Raw genomic sequence first — 23,563 nt, 5'->3', positions numbered from 1 at the left:
CAAAAGTAAAAAATTATTTTTTTTAAGCAGAAAAGTCTGAGAAAGGCATTATTAGTCACAGGATGAACCAAAGGCAGTTAATCTCCTGTCTACACCTTAAGAAAGAAAAGAGGAGAAAAAGCTAATTTAAACAAATGCTACGAGGGATAAAAAATTCAGACTGATGCTACATTAAATTACATGGGAGGCTGAGGTATCCAGCCATGATCTTCAGTAAAAAAGAAAATTATAGGGTCCATCAATTAGAGAAGTGGTGCTCTGAGCCTATGTGCTGGCATGCTTACAGTTTTTTTTAATGTCTGGCAGGATGTTTTACAAACTAAACTCAGCAAGATGACAATTCCACCAGAAGGTGCTTCAGATGGTTTTGCTAATAATTTTGATCAGCTGAAATGGAGAAAAACATCATTTCATTTATTTGGCTCTTCCAGAACCTGTCAAATCTGAGCAGAACCATTAATTGCCCCTTTCTACATCTCCCCCTGTCATCTTTCCCACCTTCTTCCAGAAAGGACACACTTCAGTTTATTTATTTTTTCTACGAGTATTCTGCATATCAGCCTTTGTTGCCAAAACAAACTTTGGTCATTCTTCGTCCACTTCCTTTCTAGAAGTGCCATTTCTTGAGAATATTCATTGGAGGCTGGTACTGCTACTGCTGCAAAGATCTAAGTGCTAACCACCATATATTGGCTTTTGTTTTAATAGCCTTTTAACCAACTTTGTTAATGGACTGAATGCAATTTAGATATGGAACTTGGCTAAAATGTAGCTTCAATTGGCTATTAAAATTTAAGAGCCAACTAAGATAGCTAATTACAAAAAAGCTCCAGTGATAATGCTAAGCAGAATTAGTAATAGCAAATGACAGTCTGTCTAGTCTTATTCCCAAAGGGAAAGAAACTCTTAACTGAGAAGTCAACCAGACAACGTGCAGAAAACCTAATTGCATTACTGGTATTATGGCATCCCAAATCTGGCAGCTCACTGGGACAAAACAGTGAGAAAAGTCTGTCAAACTACCCAGGAAAGCAACTGACCCCCTTCTTAATGCTAGCTGCAGCAAATATTGGGAATTATTATTTTATATGAACTTATTGGAAAATAATCCTGTAAAAATTATCAAACCATCACCATCTAAAAAATATGTTATATCCATCCTGAATTTGACTGTCTCTCCAGATATATTAGGGGAAAATATAAACAATCTGTCTGCAAAATGTTCAAGCACTAAAAGAAGCATTCTGTGCTTCATTATCAATATCCTCATTACACCATCAGCTGAAGTGCTGACTAGTTCTCCTATGAAGATTTATCAGGTATGGTGGCCACTTTGAAACATAGGTAGCGGAGTCTTTAACATTCCCTTCTCAAGCGTCTCCCTGCTGTGCCTGTAAATGTCAGTCCAGTTTTTTCACGGCTGCACGCACAGATTAGAAACAGCAGGAGAGCTTGGGAGTATGACTACAATACTAGTAAGGACACTTGTCTTCATGGCACTGCTCAAGTGATTCTTAGAATGCAGGACCCTGCTGTTTTCTAATATTTACACACAACTGGAGTCATCAAGAGCAGTAAATGCAGTCTAAAGGCAGCTTGCTTCTTTTGTGTTAGGGGCTTTACTTTCAAACGGGGATGTCAACAAAACCCGACTGCACCCTCTGCCTCTCGTGAAGTGCTGTATTTCCCCACCAGTGCCTTGCAAAGCAGAGGGAACACGTGTGTGCAAGCACACACTGTATGTGATCCATACGGCAGCGCTGCGGGTATGATCACAGCCTTCCCCTGCGCTCCTCCTGCCCGTCCCACGCGTTAAACACTACTGCAGTTACAGCGAGCTGGAGCCTGGGGCTTTGCAGTGCCTTGTGAGCAGAGACAAGCCCTGAAACAACATTCACCTTGAATAAAAAGCACCCTTTTCCTTCACAGAACACCTGCCAGGACATCTTTTCCCGGGACATTTTTGGGGTGGGAGGAGGTAAGGGTGGCTTATGAAATTCACACCTCAAAACATTCTTTTCAAATACATGGAAATTACTGTTTGTTCCATTTGGCTTTGGTGGTGTCAAAAGAAAACATACTGCTTGAAAACTTGGAAAGTAATCAAAGGAAGTTTACTGGTAAATAAGTTACTAAAAAAACCAAAATGTCAGACAACTGAAGTACAAAAGAATGACATTAACTTTGAGTATGTGACAAGGAAGAGAATACAGTATGCCTTCCTGACAATAGCTATTCAGAGCAGTGTAACACACTTTCTGAACAAAATGATTAAACGAAGTCATTAAAATGATAGTTTGATTTGAGGAGTTTTAAACATGAGAGAGGCTTCAGCAAACCTATTTTTACATCTGAAATGAAGATAATGCTACACTTAAAGCTGTCAGCCACACTTTGCTAATACCCAGGAAAACAGTCAACAGAAATGAGAAAGCACCTCTTAAATATGGTATTCCAGTTTTATTTCAAAACAACGGATTCCCTTGTTCCAAAACGTAACTTCATTCATTTATTCAACATTTCATGCTACAACATATTTATTTAATCTCATGAGTTGCTACTCAGACATTATACAATCAAGCAAGCTGGACAGCCACACGAATACACTCTCACTTTCGGTTGCCCTGATAAGAATGATGTTCATGCCTTATCATGTGTATGTTGCAGTAGATATATGAAAAGTAGCAGTGTTTCACACAGGAATCCAACACGCTATTTCTGATTAACAACTCTGAAGAGAGGACTCAAAGCTAACCAAGGAAGTACTTGTATAAAAGCATCTGGAAGATTACATGCTCCTCAAGTAAAGGTAAACCATTACCGCTGAGAGAAGCAGACGTGAGACAATATTTCACTGGAACTAGATCCTGCACAAAGTTACTCACAACTATATTCTAGTCTTTTCACTAATATAAAAAGAAAACCTGAGGGGATGGTTGAGAATAGGCATTGGTTTTTGGTCAGTTCTTTTCTTTACCCTGGGCCCTTTGTCTGAAATTCTGCTCTTTCTTTCCAGAGAAACTGTGAATAATTGGAAAAGTGATAGAAACACAAATACTATGCAAAAAAATGGCTAAAATTCAGTACCTGTCTTCCAAAGAATTAAATGCATTTTATACAAACTAGAATGGAAGGACATGATTTTTGCCTTATGTTCTGTTTTTAATTCAAACACTTGTAACATATTTAAAAGCTATTTATGCTTTTTCAGATTTCCTCTCAGTGTGCATTTAAGTGACCATCAATATGACTTAGAACTGTGAGAAATCAGATGCAACACTGTTGTTTCTTATACACTATCGATAATTAAACTATTAAATAAGGCTTTATCTCTACATTACAAAGCAGGAAAAAAGCACTCTTCTTTAGTCTGCCTTAAAGACATGAATTCATGTATATAAACAATAAAAATGCATCCCCAGTTCAGAAGTTGGCAAAATTTTGCATTAGTATTTACGTGGATATAAATTATGCAAATATTTTAATAAAACATTTATTCTTCAAAAACAGGTACAAACAGCAGTCCATGTTTTTACAGGATTCATCATTTAAAAAGGAAAGAAAAAGATTCCAGTGCTACCAACAACAACAAAAAAAAAATTGGAAATGAGCCACCGAGCAACTTAATTTGTTGCTCCATATATTATTTACTTCTTGACTCTCTTTCTGGTTGCTGTGCTTTTCTTTGGTGAGGTCATCTTCTGGGTTCTGGCAGCAATTGCATCTGCAATTTAAACAAAACAAAAAGACCGACTGTGTGTTAAATAAAATAACAAAAACAGAACGCAAGAAAAAAAGTTTAGTTTTTAAAAGTATAGCTCAAATCAAATCATTCATTGAGCTTTAAGTGGGGATGGGAATATGCCACGGACAGAGGAGAATATTCAACTATTTCTGGACACTGACCTTCCCTTAAAAAAACATGTTGCTCAGCTCAACTTCTCCAAGAGTATCATCACATGGAGTTGAGTCATTTTTTTAGCTCATCTTCACCAAAAGAATTAGATCCTCTACAAAATCTGCACCCCTCCTTTCTCCCCATGTGCCAATTTTTAGTTTTACAATGCTTTCCAGTATTAAGCTATGTTTTGGACCTTGTGCTAAGCTCATCCAGCTCTGGGATCACAATTTAACCCCAGACAATAACTACCGACCGTGCAGAGTTCATTCACTCACTCCCCCTCCCTTCCCAGTAAGAAGTGGAGGAGAATTGGAAAAAGGAAAAAAATCCCATGGGTTGAAATAGGAACAGTTTAATAATTATAATAAAGTAAAATATAATAATAACAAAAGTAAAAATAAAGAGATTAATTATCACACATGTAAAGAAACACCAACCCACAACTGATGCACAATACAAGAGCTAAACACTCACTGACTGACTCCCAGCAGTAACTGGCCCCAGCAGTAAATCCCCCAATTTATATACTGGGTATAATATTCCATGGTATGGAACATCCCTCTGGCCAGTCTGGATCAGCTGGCCTTGGCTGTGCTCCCTCCTGGCTTCTTGAGAAGCTCCTCACTGGCAGAGCACAGGAAACTGGAAAGTCCCTGACTTAGGGTATGCACTGCTCAGCAACAACCAAAACATCTGGGTTATCCACATTATGCTCATACTGAATCCAAAACACAGCACTTCATCAGCCACTACAAAGAAAGTTAACTCTATCCCAGCTGAAAATAGGATACTTGGCAACAAAATTTGGTCTGGTATTCTCACAGTTTAGTGAAATGTGACATCTTAGAGCATTCTGACTGGAATTTATAATGGAGTTTATACAAGAGGAGGTAGAAGAAAAAGAGGTGAAAAAGAAAGGAAGATTTCTGTTTGGCCATGTCAGCTGTTAAACCAGCTCAGCTATCAGTGCAACTGTGCCTACAGATTCAGGCTATCACTTGACAATATTTTATTAACAAAGGTAAGGAATAATCCCATCTAAATAAGATTCCTAGTAAACCTGGCAGGCAGGTTGTTCAAAGAGACCATACCTAAACGCAATAATAAAAACCTCCCTGCACTTTGATTCATGCCTGCCTACTGCCAGGGAAAAGGAAGAAAACAAAACATCACTGCTCATTTCTGTGAATCGTATTCAACTGCAATCACTTTGACAAAAAAATATTACACACAAAAATTTCTACCTTTTTGCATGTGCAGTAACATGAAATATTTTTCATCTCCTAGTCATGTAATTTTTTTTCTTCTTAATCCTAAATTCCTCCTTGAAGATAGCACGCCTAGCTACTTCAGTTGTTGCTTGTAAAACTATATATAATTCCCCAATTCATGTCAAGTGCACAGCTAAAGAAAAGCAAAACTGAATTTCATGGAAGTCCTGAAGAAAGAAGCTGCTTGCTTAAGACTAGAGCCTATGAGCAGTGGGAGTCACTGATTATTGAAGCTCAATGAGTAAACTTGGGTGAATCAAGGAGGCAGAGAACAATGCAAAACAAAGCTTTACAAAAGAAACCCAGCAGTACTGTGTATAGTTCTGGGCTCTGTCCTACAAAGAAGGTCTCAGAAAAATGGGGAGAAAAGTGGTTTCCAGTTCTCTAACAAAAACAAGAAGAAAACATTGAATTTAACTAGTTTATCTGAAGACAGTAAAAAAAGGAAAAAAGGGAGACATATGATGTGCAAAAGGTTGCTGCATAAAATGAGTGTGATTTTCATGCCCATAGTGGCTAGAACAACTACTAAGCTTAAGGGAAATTAATATTAAGTAATAAAAATATTAAAATGCTCCCCCTTATTAAATCCTTTATAATAGTAAGGATAGTTAAGTATTACAAGTGGTGTTGACCAAGGAAGTTTTAGAATAATCATACAGGTTTTAAGATAAAATATTAGCATCTATCAAGATTAATCCAACATAAATTAATTAGAATGGTGTATAGAGTAGATCTCTTCTCGGTGACACTTCTCATATTCCAATTCTATGTACAGTTTTAGAACCACACAAGGCTTATGACTAAGAAATAAAACTGTGCTCAAGTAAAAAAATTAAAGTTTTTGCAAAATTACAGAAGGTCCTTTGGTAAAAACAAAGCCACTACTTTCCTGTTTAAATTGCTTTCTTTGATGAAAAAGAGGACAGTGAGAGATTTGGAAACATGAAAACACAACAACTGAGCAAATAAAATCAGGTAGGATTTAGGTGCCTTCTAAGTTACATCATAGGTAGAATATATGAAAACAGAGCAAACATCAAATGGGAACTCAGGCCAGGATGCAGCATTCAAGGAGTTAAACACCAACATTCTCCAATCACTTTGGGCAGTTTGAATAAGGAGCCAATGAAGAGATACTTTTCCTTTAAAGAAGATAAAAGACAAAATCTTCTTTTAAGAAGACTGTAAGAAGATGAAGTCTTCTTTTAAGAAAACTCTTCCTTCCTTTAAGGAAGAGTCCTCTGACAAGCCCTTTCCCAGTTCAGCCAGGGAAGCCCTGCCTAACTGAAAAAACCTGGTGAATAACACTTCTCGGACAAGCATTTTTCAGTGCTCTGAAGCTGCTGAAGAAATTGCAAGGGTGACAAATAGTAGTTGTGGTTAGTTGGCTTTTTCTGTTTTCACAGCAGCTCTTTTTCTACAAGAATTCAGAAATAAGACACAGAAAAAAAAGGAGAGGCCAGAAGAATGAAAATATGGACTTGAATTCCAGTAAGTACATGACTGTGGGGTGGGGATGAGTGAGAAAAGTCAGTGAAATTGTGGGATGGAGTTTAGCTTTAGCTATTCTGTTCTGCCAAGTACTCCCTTTCCTGCAACAAATAAAGCAAATAGTTTTCATATTCTCATAAGGGAAAACATCAGAACACAATCATCTATTATTTATGACTTTATGCCTGTGTATTTCTTACAGATAACATCAAATATCTGAGTGTTCTTTAAAAAATTTTCATATAAAATTGTTCAGATGAAACTGAAACTGGTTTACTTCTATTTGCAAAAACTGCTTCACTGAAGATATTTCAAAACACAATTGTACATAAACAGAAATCATTCGGCCCATGCAGCATGTGTCTGAAATTTACCTTCCTCTTTGCCACACAGCAATTTGCACGAGGAAGGCAGTTTAATTCAAAACATTACTTGCAATCTTGCAAAAGGTTAGTTCCCTGTAAAAATCTGAGTCACAGCAGCACAATTTTTCTTTCCTGTAGAAAAATTTCACTTGCAAATTTTATATCTGAGTTTGAATTGCAATACTTGTTCAACATACTGCAATTCATCTTCAGGTCACATAAAAACAACCAAAAAAGCAGACAAAACTTTTTTTCTGAAATTACTTAGTTCTACATGTAAAGTCCTTATACAAAACCTTACACATGGGAAACCTTTGTTACAAGATGTTTTGTTTTAATACTTTTTATTAGCAGCAGCAAACACAAGAAAGTCCCATTAAATGTAAAAAGGGAACATAAATTACTTACATTTTAAATGTGTTTAAGTGCTAGAAATTATCTGAAAATATTGTACAGAAACAAGCCTAAAATATAAACGTAGATTAAATAAAGAACTGTGTTCCAAGCACACACAGAAGTACACAGTAACACTCCTATATTTTACATGTTGGACACTAATTTTTTCTCTTTATTATGATGAGTGGCTCACGTTCAAAGTAATTCTCACTGAATTTGTCACTTGCAAATTGCAGAAAAAAACCCTACTATTGGTGAAGAACCACACAGATAAACTAAATGTAAACCAAATCTATTTTAACCTCCCTATCCACAATATTTAAAAATCTTTAACATTGAAAGCACCTCCTACAGCACCTTTTCTAATTTAAATAGCTTTTGAAGATCCTCAAACAATTCTTTCTTCCTCCTCCTACAAGTCTGGGGGCTCCCCAGCCCCAGCAGACTTCAATACTGGCAGACTACCTATGGCCATTGAGCACCTTTGGGTACTCAAAATGCCACACAGCTATTCAGGATCTTTTGGGGACAGCTAATCTTTTGGACTGGACAAGACAAGCTGCAAAGTCAGATGTGGTTAATGTTGATGAGCTGAACAGCAAGAGAAGAGGCTGCAAAGCTCTTGCTACTGCTTTTTGTTGAAACATTTATGAGATGCTGTTTGAATACCTGAAGAGCAACCACCATTCCACCATATTTATGCCCCTTAGAAACCAATAATATAGAATTTCAATGACTTTTAAAGCATTCCTGTATGACTCAACCTCAAATTGTACAACTAAGATGTATCAAGAAAATATCCATTTTACTGAACTTCAGGATTTTCTTTTAAGTCACAGGAAAAACCATTTAATGGAGAAACAAGTCCATGGTAACACAAAACTAGTCAGATTTGGAAACACAGTTTTAAGTATTTCTATAATAATCAGCCCTTTTCAAACTATAAAAGCATCAGAATCAGAAAGGATTATGAAACAGTTGCCCTTTCCTTCAACACAGATTTATGAATCATGTAATAGTTGGTAAAATTTTTAATTCCAAATTTGGAGAGAACCAAATGAGTAAGTAAATGTATCACATTTCACCTGAAAGCATTTTATATACTCCCTCTACCTGGTATTCATTAAACTGAGTAGTGTAAAAAGGTGAAATTAGAGCCATTTCATCTGTAACTTTATTGAACTAGCAAGTTTTTCTCATTTAAGCTTATGTTGAAAATCTATACAGCTCCCAAATACCTTTACTTAGTCTCAAAAAAACTCATTATTTACAAAAAGCTGATGTTGCCACCTGGACTGCAATTCTTCAAGTTCTTTTCCATTTCCTTCTATAAGAAATGCAATCTACAGTCCCAGGAAAAACTAGCATAATATAAGAAAAGAAAGTATGTTCTGCACATGTGTATCAAATCACAACCAGAAAATAGTCAACTGTATTAAGTATTTTGTTAAAAAGTCTTAAATTATATCTAAAATGCTAAAGCTGTGTCAGCATCATAAAACCATAAATGCTAAAACTGTGTCAGCATCATTCTATTGCTTTAAAAGTATAATCCAATTAATACTTTTTCAGCCACTGACCAACTAGAGAATTTATAATAAATTGACATCAATAAGTAAATACACATTCAAAATACAGAAATAATAATTTGCCTTAATGATTAAAATTCTCTAACATGAACTGCTGAAAATGACCAAAGCAAAGCAGTCACCTCCTGGAATAACATTAGCTTCATTCCTTGTACTTTGTGCCACACAGTTTAAATAAGTATACCAGGGTAAATCCAGAACTCACCAATATTATTACTGTCTTTGAAAGCTTACAGTTTCCCATCCTGCAATACTCCATCAAACCATTTTTAAACAAGGTCATTTGTTTTGGGGTAGACTTCAGTCCTACTGCTTTATTTTTAGACTATTTGACCACAGACAACATCTGGTATTTTACTTAAAATTATAAATCAAAAATTCTTAGGAAAAATATCTTTGCTATTCAGTTCACATTTACATAAAGACACTACAAGGTTGGATCCATAAAGCAGTTTAACTGGACACTCACCACCAGCTTTCCCTATACAGATCTATTGAAGATTTCTTCCATTGGATTTTCAATAATCCTACTTTATCTGTCCATGACTTTTTCCATACTGCATTGAAACTATGCCAAATTATGTTGAAATAATAGCTTCAGCATTTTCTATCCTTACAGATAATCCTTTCCTTGACTTTAAACACACTTGCTTTTAGAAACTGCTGCTGTTAGCCCTTGGCTTTAACACTCTGTGCAGAGGAATCTTGAGTAGTCAGCATGTTCTAACAGTGAACTGGACAAGACAGGAGGACAAAAATGAGAATGAGCAGAGAATGAACAATGGCAAGATGAAAAAAAATTGGTTCAGCTACCTATTTTTATCACCAGCAATTCCACCAGCTTTGGGCACTACTTAACTGGAGCATAATCCTTTCTTACAGAGAAACTTGAAATATTTAAACTTTACTTAACAAAGTTAATCTAAAAAGAAATTGCCAAAGATCAAAAGCACTTGAACTGCTAAAGGTTCTATTGGGTATTTTATGTGGCTGGGTTTTGGTGAGCTGAGGTCAGCTTCAGGGCTGGCCTCTGTGGGGAGAGGCCAGCTGCTCTCCTGTGCCTGACAGAGCCCTTTCCAGCTGGCTCCAGTACAAACCCACTGCAGGCCAAAGCTTCAAAACAAGCCCACTGTAGGCCAAAGCTGAGCCACATTTGTTTGTGGCATCTCTGTGGAAAGATTTAAAAAAGGATAAAAAAAAAAAAAATCACTGGACAGGTAGAAAGGGAGTAGCAGTGCAGGGAGAAGAGTGGGAAACAGCAGACAGAACACCAAAGTCAGAGGTGGAAGCAGTACACAGAACACATATTCCCTGTAACTCAGGAAGAACCCAGAATGGAGGAGATATCCCCTGCAACTCATGTGAGAGCTCAACCTGAAAAAAATGGATATTTCCTAAAAAATTGCACCTTTTTTTTTTTTTTTTTTTCTGAAAGACTGCAACCCAAAAGAGAGAGCCCACACAGGAGCAAGGGAAAAATGTAAGGATGAAGGAGCAGCAGTGACCAAAGCACACTTCCCCTTCAGGACCCATGCACTGAACAAGAAGAGTGGTAGACTTTAGGGTGAAGTAGTTAGGTTGAGCTTGGGGGAAGGGGAAGGAAAGACGTTGTCTTAATGTTTGTCACTACCCAAATTTATTTTAAATTTGCAATATTACATTTATTTTCCCCAAGTTGAGTCTGGGGAAAATAAATGCAATATATTGGTTTGCCCAAAATAGTAAACAGTAAAAGATTTCTTCATCTTTGTTTTTATTAATGGGTTTTCTCATCCTATTTTCTCTTTCTGTCCCACTGAGGAGGGGAGCAAGTGGCTGTGTGAGGGTCTGGACTTAAGCCAAGGTATCATGCCACACCAGTACCTGTGCCTGTCAGAACAATCTTTTGACTTACTTGAAATAGCAGCTTTCTTTTTCTTTGGACTTCCTGTATCTTCCATTTTTGCCTCAGTGCTTTCACTGGCTGCAGCTGCTGCCTTTCTTCTTTTCTGAAAAAAAAAAAAAATTACAAAAAATTAGCAGTTGAACTCAAGAGCAAGAAAGAGCATGTAAAGCAGACAATATCCTCACAAGGTATTCCCTTATTTTATATTATATATTATAAAATGCCTCCAGTCATAGAAAAAATATATTCCTGTATTAACACAAGAATACTGGTACTAATCCATACACAATTTGAAACAACAGTTACCCAGTTGCAGAGTACTTTAGCAGTACTTTAGCAGTTGAAATTTTGATTCAGGAAAACATGAAGTGTTGTGACCAACACCACTGATAAATGTTACAAAAGGAACAATCTGAAAAACTTATACACATAACATTTTATCTTACACATAACATTTTATCTCAAGTTCATATTGATTGGATTTGCTAAAAGAATTACACCACATTAAAGTCAAGTTTGTTTGGATCCTTGCTTCTTAAAGCTTTCTTTGCACAGCTCAAAAGCAGCTAATACTCACTGACCGTACTTGTTTCTTAATAGCAAATATGGGTTCTGTTCCAAAGAGTGGTATTTGGAAAATCTGAACTCTATTCAAGGTACATTATCTTAAAACCTCTAAATGGATAGAACTCTGATTATATGTGTATTACAATTATCTTACTATTGCAAACTATTCCTGAAGTAGTTATGGAAAATTATTGCTTTAAAGCCATGATTTTTGCAAAAGATGAAGTGACCTGCATCGGGCATACATGAAAAGCACTAAACACTGGAGGAGTTTTACTTTTCCTTCTTCTTAATTTATTTATTTTTTAATTGTGTGAGACTAGAGCTTTACTAATACAGCTTTAAAAGTGGCTACAACTTCACACAGCTCACGAGAGAAGGGGAGAGTGCATTACATCCTTCCTTTCCAAAGTGTTGCTTCATGATTACCATCTAAACCCTGCTGGGCTGAACAGATTGGTTCGATAATTACATACAATAACTGCAGTGGGCAGGTAACCCTCAGCTGGCACAGGGCAGCTCCCCTGTGAGAACTTCCATATGCAAACTGCACTGATGGAGTGCATTAGGTACATCTTTCCTGCCGGTGCACAGGCCTGATTACCGCCAGCCAAGACTCCAAGGTTAGCATGTCAGCAGATTTGTGATGCATTAGGCAGGAATAAACACAGACACTTTTGTTCATTCTGACCAAAATTAAGGAGGACTATTTCAGCACTGCACTGCTTTTATATGAGAGATAATGCATTCCTCCCAATTGTACTAGGAAACATTTTAAATGCTCATCAGAAAAACAGATATTCAATACATATTACAGAAAAGCAAAATACATTTATCTTGTTTCCAAGCTTATTTAATAAAAAGTGGTTTCTTAATCTTGATGCAGGTGAATTACATAGCAGTAGAAATCAGGCAGCATTCATCTGACAAAAGCAACACCTGCACATCTGAACCTGAACATTAGAAGGAACCACAAATCACTAAGATCTGTATTTTTCCAGGCTACTACACTCCCAATATTTCCCAGACACTCTTCAGCACTGAACAACAGTAAAATGTGGTCCTTGCTCTAAATAATTTAGTCAAGAGCTTGAAATGCTTCCTTCAATACATGGTACTACTAGCTTCTTGTTTGTCTAGAACTACTAGAGAATACCACACTCGCAAACTAGCATGTTTACTACAGAGAATAAAAAATAAAAATAAAATAAAAAAAAAAAAAAGGAAAAACCTCAAGCAAATCTGTGGACTATGTTTCATTTACTCATACATCTGGGGAAACTTGACACATGATATAGAAAATAAAACACTAACTTTTAATATAGCAGACATCTGTGACCTTTACCCAGATACCAATACTGGAGAATGACTGAGATTCCAGAACAACCATGTTTACACGTAACATGTAAATGCCCACCATGGCTCAATTAGCTGATAGCACAGGAGACTCCTACAGTCTAAGAAGGTATTTACACAGATGCTAGAAATATTATCTCCTAGCTATGAAACACTGTAACTTCAGAATGCCAAATAAAACTGTTTTAAGAAAACATTATGGTAGATTGCACCAAAAGAAATGAAGAATAAGTGTGTGTCATAATCACCTGCTGTGATTAAGAGATAGGAGAACCAAAATGTCATAAATATTTTGTGTTAGAGGTCACAATCTTCTCAAGGGTGGATGCCAGACTGCATTCTTCTTTTTCAAATTAGGCATTAAGTGTGTCAAACAAAATTCAGCATGTGATAGAAGATCCTGGCTTTCAGAGGCAAAATGCTACTGATCAATGGCAAATTATATTTATGGAGAATAGTTTTTAATGAAGTCTGGAATTTGGAGCTTATTTTTAAAACACTAAGTCATCTTCTACCCTAGCCTGTATGGCAACTGTTACAAGGCCTACAGAACTCAACATAGGAGGAAGAGTCATCTGTCCTGGTGTTTGGTCAGAAGCAAGAATGTTATGTTGTTCATCAATCTTACTCTGTCCAGACACTCTAGCAGTAGCTGGCATGAAGTAGCATCAAGTCCACTGAAATATGAACCTGACAGCTGAAAACACTTACTCAAGTGGGCCAGAAGCACTCCCTGTTTTATCTAAGTGCTTCATATTTGTGACAACTGAGTAAGCTGACCATGCACATGGTTCTCAAAGTATATTAAAAAAAAAGAAACCCAATGAAAAGGCTTACTTCTTTTTGCTTGGAGGTAAGAACCTATGGAAAAGGATTATGCCACCCTTTGGGTATGGTCTTGACTGATACAGGCTAAAAAAACCAAGATTTTTAAAGTTTTATTCTATTGCAAACGTGCACCAGACATCTCTGCTGGACAAGGACATTAAAGGTCACAGATGTTGGCTCTGCAGCAGGCCAACTTACTCAGCAAAGAAACCAGCCAACCATTAAAGACAGATTATTTTTTTCCCCAAAATACAGGTCACAAGCCATATCAAACCACAAGGGGAACAGAACTTATGCTACCAAACTCTCCTTTTGGATGGACCTTTACACTCAGTTCAGCAGAAAATATTAGTATAGAGATCACAGCTGTAGATTTTAGCCAAAACATTTACTGGGCAAATAGATCTAAAAAATGCTGAACATATATCTTCAGAAGACTTTAGAATCCTAGAGGTTTGGTTTTCTTTCCTGCTTTTCCCCCATCTTTAACACACTGCTGATCATGTCAATAAGCAAGCAACATACTTGTACTATTATCCTGTATTATAAGTCTTAGTTCCCTAGTTCATGCTAAAGGAGCCAGTAAACTGCCCACCTGCTATTAAAAAATGTAAATAAAGAAGTAATAAATGCAGTTTGAAGTAAAAGATGATAATTACTGTCCCATTATGTGACCACCTTTTTATGGGTATAAGCTGCTTTAACATATACTTTCCCTAAAGCTTAAAAAGTCCTTAATGCTGTATTCAAATTTGAATTCAAGTCCAGAGTTTAAGGCCTCTTAAATGCAAGGAAGAAAACACCCCTAGCCTACCAATGCAGTTAAGACTCAAAAATAACATATTAGATTAGTGAAATCAATATGTGAATTCCAGAATCAAATACTTGCCCTGAAGATGTATACTTAAAACTAAGCTTTGAACTAGTCATAGGAAGGAAACTAATACAAAACAAAAACTAGACTAATCTTACATGTACTTTGATCCATCTGCAGTTTCACCAATTTAAAGAAAAAAATAAATTAACCAAATTAATGTTCAAGCATCATTATATCTAAGTATATAAATTTTGTTATTCAAGGTACTATCTACTATAAAAGTACCTCTATAAACATCATTCTGTATTAAATTTTATTAGCAATTAGTTAAGATCAATTAGAGAAATAAGGTGTGCAACTAGGACTTAAACATTTCACTATTTAATTATTTGCTACTGGATTAAGTTATGATGCCTATTTCCAACATCACTAACTCTTACTCAACCAAATGCAATAAAAGATGACATGAATTTTGAGAGGAAAACCTTTTGCACAGGATTTCTCTGAAAGTCTCCATTCTCTGCCAAGCCAAAGTCAAGCAAACCATCATCTTTTTGTCCAATGGCCTTGAGACCTTGCAGAAGTATTTCTCGGAAATGCTGATAAACAGGTTTCTCTTCATAGCTGAGTACCTTCACCTTTTCCATGTATTTGGCTATTTCATCTAAAGAAATGGCACCTCCAATTAATTTCTATTTGAAAACATTTTAATCATTCACTTTTACTACAAAAGAGACAAATTATGCATGCACTACTTATGCTATTCTTGAAATGGTTATTTATAAACTCATAATAATTATGTCTTTACTACACATTTTAGAAAAAAATTATACCAAGGTTCATTACCCAGTGATGACAGCATCACTGTTTTTTACATGTTTATTGCAATGAAGAAAACAGTCAGTCGTAAAAAACCCTAATAGGCCAATTTTCACCAACAAATGCTTATTTACATAGTATTTCTTATGTCTATATTTAAAAATGTGGAAAAGGAAATTCAATGTTATCTCAAAACTTCATCAGTTCAAGCCTGAAACATATACTAAATAATACACGAAACATTAGCCCACTGAAAAAACAAACAAGACACACTTGAATGAGAAAACTCTTCTGATCACCAGGAGTAGCTGAAAATACCTAAATAGTAAGATCCCAGGAAAGTGCATTTCTAATAGAGTCAGTTTAAAAATAATAAATAATGTACTCAGCAAATCACCTGTGCCAAATAGGAACAATGTATACTTCAAGACTGCACTACTTCTTAAATTTCCATACCTAAAATTCAGTTGTGAAAAATCAATTTGCACATCTGTTTGAAATGAATACTGTGCTTAACCAGAAACAACACAGTGTCCGTAGTATACAAAACTGCAGCCAAAATGAAGTCTAGACTTATCTTAAGCAACAATCTAATTCATGCCACTTGTTGTTCCTGTTTGAAAGGAATAATTAAAATAGGTAAAAAGTTCAGTAAACAAGTATTTTAAAATAGCTCGTCTTACCTGGTTTATTTTTCCCAGGAAAGCATTTGTCCATCAAAATGGAAATATTATCTCTACATCTGAAAAACAAAATTAGTCAAAACTACTGTTTCTTTTGAATTTTCAAGCTTGTCCTGTTCTGATAAACTATTTAAGTACCCATTTTGGGCCACTGTCAGATACAAGAAACACTACTGCATAAGCCTCTGCTATGACTTAGCATAGCCATTTGTAGGTGTGCAGCACATTTCAGAACTGATGAATGCCAGATGGGCCATCTGAAACAGTTTTTGATTCTCAAAAGCAAGTAGAAGACTGAAGAAAAAGAACTGGTTCATTGTCAACCCTCACATACTGATGCTAAGGAAGCCAAATAACAAATATTTGTTAATGAGACAGAAACTGCTGCGCTGGGACAGCTCTCTTCATATTAAATATGTGACAAGAGAAGGCTGAGGGGAAGATGAAGGCATGTTGACATTGAGGCTGAAGGACAAAATGAAAAATAATTTTAAAATCCCGTAACAGTAGTGCTCTAGTTGGAATGACGCTCAAAGACATTTAAGACTCCCCTTTAGCCTTCACTTCTGCCACATGGCATGAGAGCATGGTGTTAAAGGGACTCACACTCCACACTTCTCTTCCTGTAAAGCATGACTGATGGTTACCTGCATCCTGCTAAGAGTGCTTTTGGCTTCACCATGGCAATGCTAAAGTGCCAATACTGCGGTGGAAAAATAAACATCTCAGACACGCAAAAGAAGCCAGAACAGTACAAGTGAAGTTTAATTACATGTCAAGGATACACGAAACACAAAAGGAAAATGGGAGGTATACACAATAAGAGATGCTTACCAGAAGGGAACATACTCAAAGTACAAAGCATTTCTACAGAAAGACATTTTCATTTTCAAAAGAGAATGAAAACAAATAGTTTCTCACCTGATTTTTGAGTCTCTGACAAAATTTGGATCTTTCAAATTATCTTCCCATGGTAGATGGCCACTAAGCCAATGAATCATACAGTAACCCAAGATCTCCAGATCACCACGTCTCGATGGTGCTAAATATAGATGCACATACAAAAAAACCAACCATACCATTAGTTAATAAAGCACACACAGTTTAACAACAGAAAAAATTTATAAATATTTTAAGACAATGCTAACACTACTTTATCTGTTACTTATGTCTTTATTTTAGCATGAAAGCTAGGAAGGAAAAAATATTGTTCCTACATCTGGAAGGATCACTTCTTTTTCAAGCCCTTTATCAATTTCTCCTATTCAAAGACATGACATGCTGCAGTTATCCCAATTTGGGAAGCTTTTTAAGTACTCAGGTCGTGGAAAAAATAGAACAAGTTAGTGAAGTGATTGACTTTCAGTTCAAAATAGTTTTTACTTCCTTTCATCTATAAAAAGGTAAAAGTGCTGAAATCCCCACCTCCCCCAAAAAATATTCTACAATGCTGAATTATTTTATGTAGTCTGAAAATTGAACAAAGGACCATATGAGATCAGATCCCAAAGCCTTCATAAAAAAACCCCACCTAGAAATAAGCAACCACAAAAAACCCCATCAAAACAATTCACATACACAGTGACCACAGACTACACTAGAAATATAAATCAGGAGGTCAAGTTGTCTTTGGTTATGTTCAGCTTAAAGTATCCTCAAGTATATAATCATTTTTAACAACTGTTATTTTTGCATAAAACACTCTTATGTTAATAAAGCAAAATTTAAGAAGTAAGAAAATGAAATTTATATTCACCATAAATCTTCAATGATAATAAGACATAAACCTGTCCTTTACATATTCAACCCTAAAAGCAGGACCTATTTTTCTATCAAGATCTACCAAGCACTATTCCATTTCTATTTGGTTACGAAAAAGCAATATGCTGAACCTCTCATCTTTATAAATTATTGAGCTCTTGACAAAGTTACATTAAAAATACAATTAGTAAAATTTGGTAAATAGAAAAAAAGAAAAATGCCAGCATAGCACACAAAGAACAAAAATTTTAAAAAAAGGAAAAGCATGTTTTTTAGAATCACAAACCTGGTTTGTTTATTTGCTTCACTGAGTTTTATAAATCTCTTCTTTATAAAAAGGGATATGCAAATGCCTATTGCAGAGTTTTACATCCTTACCCACACCCTTGTGTGCATCAATACTGGTATATTCCACAGTTCCATCATGGCACTTTTTAGGATTTTCTTTATATACTTTGTGAACTCCTTCAGGACAGTACCGGTAGGCAAGTCCATAATCCACCAGGTACACCTAGTAATTCCCACAAAGCATTAGAAGGTTAAAGAACAATAATACAAAAAATACACAAATAATAAACGCAACTCCCAACCATTCTCACAACTTCTTTGAAAATATTAAGAATGGCAAGTTGTTCAACTGCGAATGATTCTTGGTACTTTATTAATCTTAACACATATGATTTGAAAACAATGTGTCAGTTAGGTTCCATTGTTTTCCACAAAACAGTCTGATCTGGAAGTCACTTCTTGCTGCTACAGAAGGCAAGTACAGTGCAATAGTTATTACCAGTAAAATTAGATTTTAAAAAAGAAAAACAAACCCAAGTAACAGGCAAAAAAAGAAGTAATGTCCATAGAGTTATAAACACATTCACTGCGCTACCCTCTTTAAAGTCAGTTGACCCATTTGAACAATGCTGCATACTACAACTTCTCAATAACAACACAGTTACTTTAAGAGAACTGAAATTACTTAGTATTTTACTCTTTCACAAGCTAAAACATTTGAGCAAGAACAAATTCATAATTTGAAACTCTAATATGTATTGTTTGAATAGTAAAGAGAGTTAAAAATGCAGAAAAATGAAAGACTTCCATAAATCAAGCGGAACAATCAACACTGTAAAGACCAATTTTTCCAAGTAACAGAACACTTATCTGATGGATTTCTTGAACAAAGCAGAGGTAACAATGCAGACAGGCAAACATAATTTACCAGTGTGCTACATAATTTTAGGCTTCCACCTGCAAATACCTATTTGTGAGTCAACTTTTTTTTAACCTCAAGAATTTCTGTAGAATACTATTTAGGCCAAATAGACAATTGATAACTGTCCAGAAAAATGCATTAAAAAAATCATAGAATATTAACTAGATATAAATGTCAAGCAGAAATAATGTTACCATATACATTCTTAGAATTGAGCTTCTGCTAGATTTCACAGGTTCAACACACTTTCATTGTTGTCAAATAGAAGGTTTAAAACACGAGGAGTAAAATGTATTATAAATACCTGATTAGGGTTCTTGTAACTCAGAAGGAGGTTTGAGGCCTTGATGTCTGCATGCACATATTCATGCTCATGGACATATTCCAGAATATCAAGCTAACAAAACAAAAGTCATTTAAATGCAGTACCCAGGTCTGCCCACCAGAGGACCTGGACTCGGCACAAAAGTGGGACTGAACTGAGACATTTACACAGGGAAGACCGATTGAGAAAACAAAATGTATTTTTTAAACTTACTACTCTCAGGCCTAATTGCAGTACAGTTTTATGGGGAAATTGCTTTGCATTCTCTTCATACATCTTCTGAAGATCTCTGCCAAATCGGTCCATTATCATAAATCGATAGCTAAAATCAAGGAGGAAAAATAAAAAAAAAATCAAAGCAAAAAAACAGCAAAGTTACTGAATCATACTTGGGGAAAATTTTTTATTTGCATGTTAACAGTACTAACTAGTGATTGAATAGGTCTCTCTCAAAAGAAACTGTGGGAAATACTTGAAATACAGCATTTTTTTAACGCTGTACATCAATTCTTACCTTTTTCATATCAGCTACTGAAATGTTCATCCATCAAAAGAATTGCTCTATATTCTAGTTATGCAACAAAATAACAAGTACTCACAGAGGAAAGCATCCCTATTGTAACCCACTATAGGCAAAACCAAGCATCATCTACTTACAAAAATACATTTCTAAGATTTTATAAATGGCTAAGTGATTTAACATGTCCACGTACAATGTTCCTTTACCGAAATCTATTGAAACCTTTTTTTCACTTATTGTTAACAATAAAAACCTCTCACTTGCCAGAGGTGTTCTGATATTCATTGCTACAGCCAAACTGGTTCTAGAACTATGAGAGTTCATAGCGGTTATTTAAAGAAATTCATGAACTAAACACTGAATGCAGAGTCACTTTTATTTGCAGGATTAAAAAATTGCTACATTTACTTTTGCTATCAAAATGAATTTTTCTTTTACTTAGGTTATTTTTACAATTGAGGATCTACTGAAACTGATATTTCTGACATACTAAGGCATCCACACTGACTGCTCTATGCAGTGAGCCACACAAAGCAGCCTGACCTACTGTAAACTGCCAGAGAATTACTAAAACTCCTCTGCAGTTTAGAGAAGGGCCACTAGGAAACAAGGACTATTACATAAGCAGGCATTAGCATCAAAGACCAAGTAACAAAAACCCTTCCTGGCATGGAACAATACTAAAAACTATCCCTAGACTTAAAACATATTTAACATGAGACTAGCAGTTATTCCAGCTCACAGATTAAGCCAGAAAAGGCTCCATCCCTATGGAAAATAGAGAGATTTGAGAGAGCACTAGGTCCTAAATATCTGTGAATGAAAATACACTTCAAGTGCACACAACAAGAAGAACTTTAGTCAAATTATTCCAGGACTTGTACATTAGAAATTGACTTTAATTACGATATAAAAAGCTTCTAAACCACATATACATAAAGAGTATCATTGGTTTACGGTAGCATTCACAACAATTGAAATCTCAATTATAAACACTGTAACAAACACAAACAGGAGTAAGAAACAGAACACAAACAAAATATATTTATATAGTCCCTGAACACACCCTTGCCATGCACATGAAAATTTGTAGCAGAAGTTAACAACATGAAGATAAGCAAAAAATAGACCCTAGAAGAGATAATGTTTGTTTAAATTCCAGTATATGTCAACAAAAGATATAGTCACCTGTTTCCATTTCTTTCATGCAAGCCAGAACCCCAATATCTTGGTACACCTAAATATTTCAGTTTATGGGACTTAGTCCACTTCTGAACTGAAAATACAAATAAAGTTAAGTTCATGAATTTGCATGAGTAGAGACATAAAAGGGAGTAGTCACATCATTTACAGTTTCTGCATACCTGTGAGCTGCTTGTTTCATGGAAATGTATACGCAAAGTATACAGGAAAGTTATCACATATCCATTGTAAGGACAGAGATGCAACTCAAGTTTAAATTTAGACAATACTACCAACAGAACTACAAAGACCTTCTTACCAAAACCCTCTAATTTACCATGTATCTGAATTCAATTTCAATAATTTAAAAACTATTTTGAAAATTACCTAAAGAGATTCTCAAAGTTCAACCTTACTTTACTTCTACAGGCTCTATTTTCATAAACGGTTGTAGGTCATTAAAAACATTTTAATAGACTGCTTACTTTCATCTGGCTTAGCAGCTCGCATGTAGAACTTTAACTCAGTAAAAAGAGGTCCATTCTGGCTGGGTTCCTTTAAGACAATTTAAAATTCATTAAAAACTGCTGTGTTAATGCCTAATAATTATTAAAAGCTGAAGCATTCACCCTATAAAAGCATACTCTCCCTCAAATGCTCTACCTAAAGGTGATAAACTCATTAGAATATCTTCTTATTATAAAAGAAATTTAGCTCTAAAAGCTGTTTTTATTATAACTGGCTGGACATTAAGGTTATAAAAAATACTGTCCCACAGCAAAAGACTAAAGAAATTAACTGAAGTGCATAGAAATATTAACAATTATTCGCAGAAGTTTAGCAGAGAATATTAAACAACGTTATCTAAGATTCTCCTGATTACAGCTAGATTGCACCAGTTGTGGTAGCCTTTAGTGATTTTAAAATAACACCTGAAATGATCTAATGAAAAAATCTTAACAAAAGTTAAATTCTTATTGAACATAAGACATTTTGTTCCCTTCACACATTAGTTGACCAAGATAAAAATAACAGTGGATTTCAAAATTTCTCAAAATCATAAGAACTACACCTATTTCAATTTCAGAAATACCCTGTATTTAGTACATTTCAGTTCCATTTTTAATGGACAAAACTATAGGAACCATGTATTACAAGTAAAGTTCAAGAAAGAAATTCCAAAGAAACACGAAATATTTGAAATTCTGCAAGAACAGCAGATGGGCAAGTCTCTTGATTCTACATTTCGAGAACATGGTAAAGAAAAAAGTAAAAAAAAAAAAATTATCTCAATTCTTGTAATTTTTGAGTAACTGATTTTGAGATGAGCTTAAGCAATTTATTTTTTCTAGTTACTCATATATATCCAAATTCATTCTATCTCTGTAAAAATACCCATTTTGGAATATCCTACACTTCAAAAATAACAAAACATATGCAATTACTGGCAAAGAAACTCAAGAATAATACAATCACATGACATTAGATACACACCAATCTTAAATTAATTTCATTTTAACTTTTAAATGCAGATGTGATCCAGCCAATTGCTAAGGCCAGAGTGTAGCACGGAGCTAAGAGAAGCTCACTGCTGTCCAGTCTCACTAGAGCAATGCAGAGCTCAAAGACCACAGGCTCTGCTGGGCTGGAACACGGGACAGGCTGGGAGCAGCTACCCCCAGCTGGAACACGGGACAGGCTGGGAGCAGCTACCCCCAGCTGGAACACGGGACAGGCTGGGAGCAGCTACCCCCAGCTGGAACACGGGACAGGCTGGGAGCAGCTACCCTCAGCTGGAACACGGAACAGGCTGGGAGCAGCTACCCCCAGCTGGAACACGGAACAGGCTGGGAGCAGATCCCCCCAGCCTGGGCACCACTCTTGGGCCTGGACACTTGATTACAAAGCTACTGCCTGTCTCCACCTCCCTTTCTTCAGCAGCACTGCCCTGATAAGCAACGGAGCCAAGACAACTTTTTGGCCTCTCCTTGTGAGGAGGAACTAGAAAAAAACCCAAAACCAAAGACCAGAGAGTTTGTGTGATCAACACACACAAACTTTGGGTACCTGCAAATTTACTTTCACAGTTAGTTTATTTATCCACAATGGATAACAAATTAGTAATACAGAGATTATATATGCAGAGAAGAAGGGTAAAATAGATTAATTCTTCTATTGCAGTTACCTCAAAAACACACATTACTTGACCTATTCACTTGATCCTGTGCAGCATTATCTATCAATACCCTAACTTATTAGAATATGAATTCTCATATATAATTTTCATTTAATTTGCATGGATTTCACCAATGTTGTTTTCCTACTAAAATACAGCCAAAAAAAAGTAGGCCTTAAAAGTTCTTACATTATTTATCCATAAATAGGTTATTCCAAAAAAATTTATGTCTCTGTGCTGAAAATGTGTATCTTTCTCTGGTCAGAAAGAAAAATCTGCTATCTTTTCATACCTGGAGAATGGATAAATGATTCAACCAGATCTTTATGTTGACTATGAAGGTTTTTCCCACAATACCATTAATTCTACCTACAGATAAAGAAATGAATATATGATGCTAAAAAAAGCTTACACAGCA

The 23,563-nt window shown here is 35.6% G+C and overlaps 1 protein-coding gene across 5 annotated transcripts in view; it reads right to left on the bottom strand.

Annotated features, from left to right (window-relative positions):
* Nucleotides 1–2,445: 2,445 nt before the first annotated feature.
* Nucleotides 2,446–23,563, bottom strand: part of VRK1 (VRK serine/threonine kinase 1) — a 30,480-nt gene continuing 9,362 nt past the window's right edge. For all 5 annotated transcript variants that reach the window (XM_059850280.1, XM_059850279.1, XM_059850281.1 and 2 more), the window contains 10 exons: nt 21,455–21,524; nt 20,976–21,063; nt 19,481–19,589; nt 19,247–19,339; nt 18,111–18,243; nt 16,893–17,013; nt 15,972–16,030; nt 14,955–15,133; nt 10,911–11,004; nt 2,446–3,724 (listed from right to left, as the gene is read on the bottom strand). In XM_059850280.1, the coding sequence (XP_059706263.1) occupies nt 3,648–3,724; nt 10,911–11,004; nt 14,955–15,133; nt 15,972–16,030; nt 16,893–17,013; nt 18,111–18,243; nt 19,247–19,339; nt 19,481–19,589; nt 20,976–21,063; nt 21,455–21,524 (1,023 nt within the window). In that variant the 3' untranslated portion in view covers nt 2,446–3,647. The remainder of the gene's footprint in view (nt 3,725–10,910; nt 11,005–14,954; nt 15,134–15,971; nt 16,031–16,892; nt 17,014–18,110; nt 18,244–19,246; nt 19,340–19,480; nt 19,590–20,975; nt 21,064–21,454; nt 21,525–23,563) is intronic.

Source organism: Haemorhous mexicanus, chromosome 6 (assembly GCF_027477595.1).
Source record: "Haemorhous mexicanus isolate bHaeMex1 chromosome 6, bHaeMex1.pri, whole genome shotgun sequence".
NCBI classification, from domain to species: domain Eukaryota; kingdom Metazoa; phylum Chordata; class Aves; order Passeriformes; family Fringillidae; genus Haemorhous; species Haemorhous mexicanus.
This window is presented reverse-complemented; position numbering and strand designations above follow the sequence as displayed.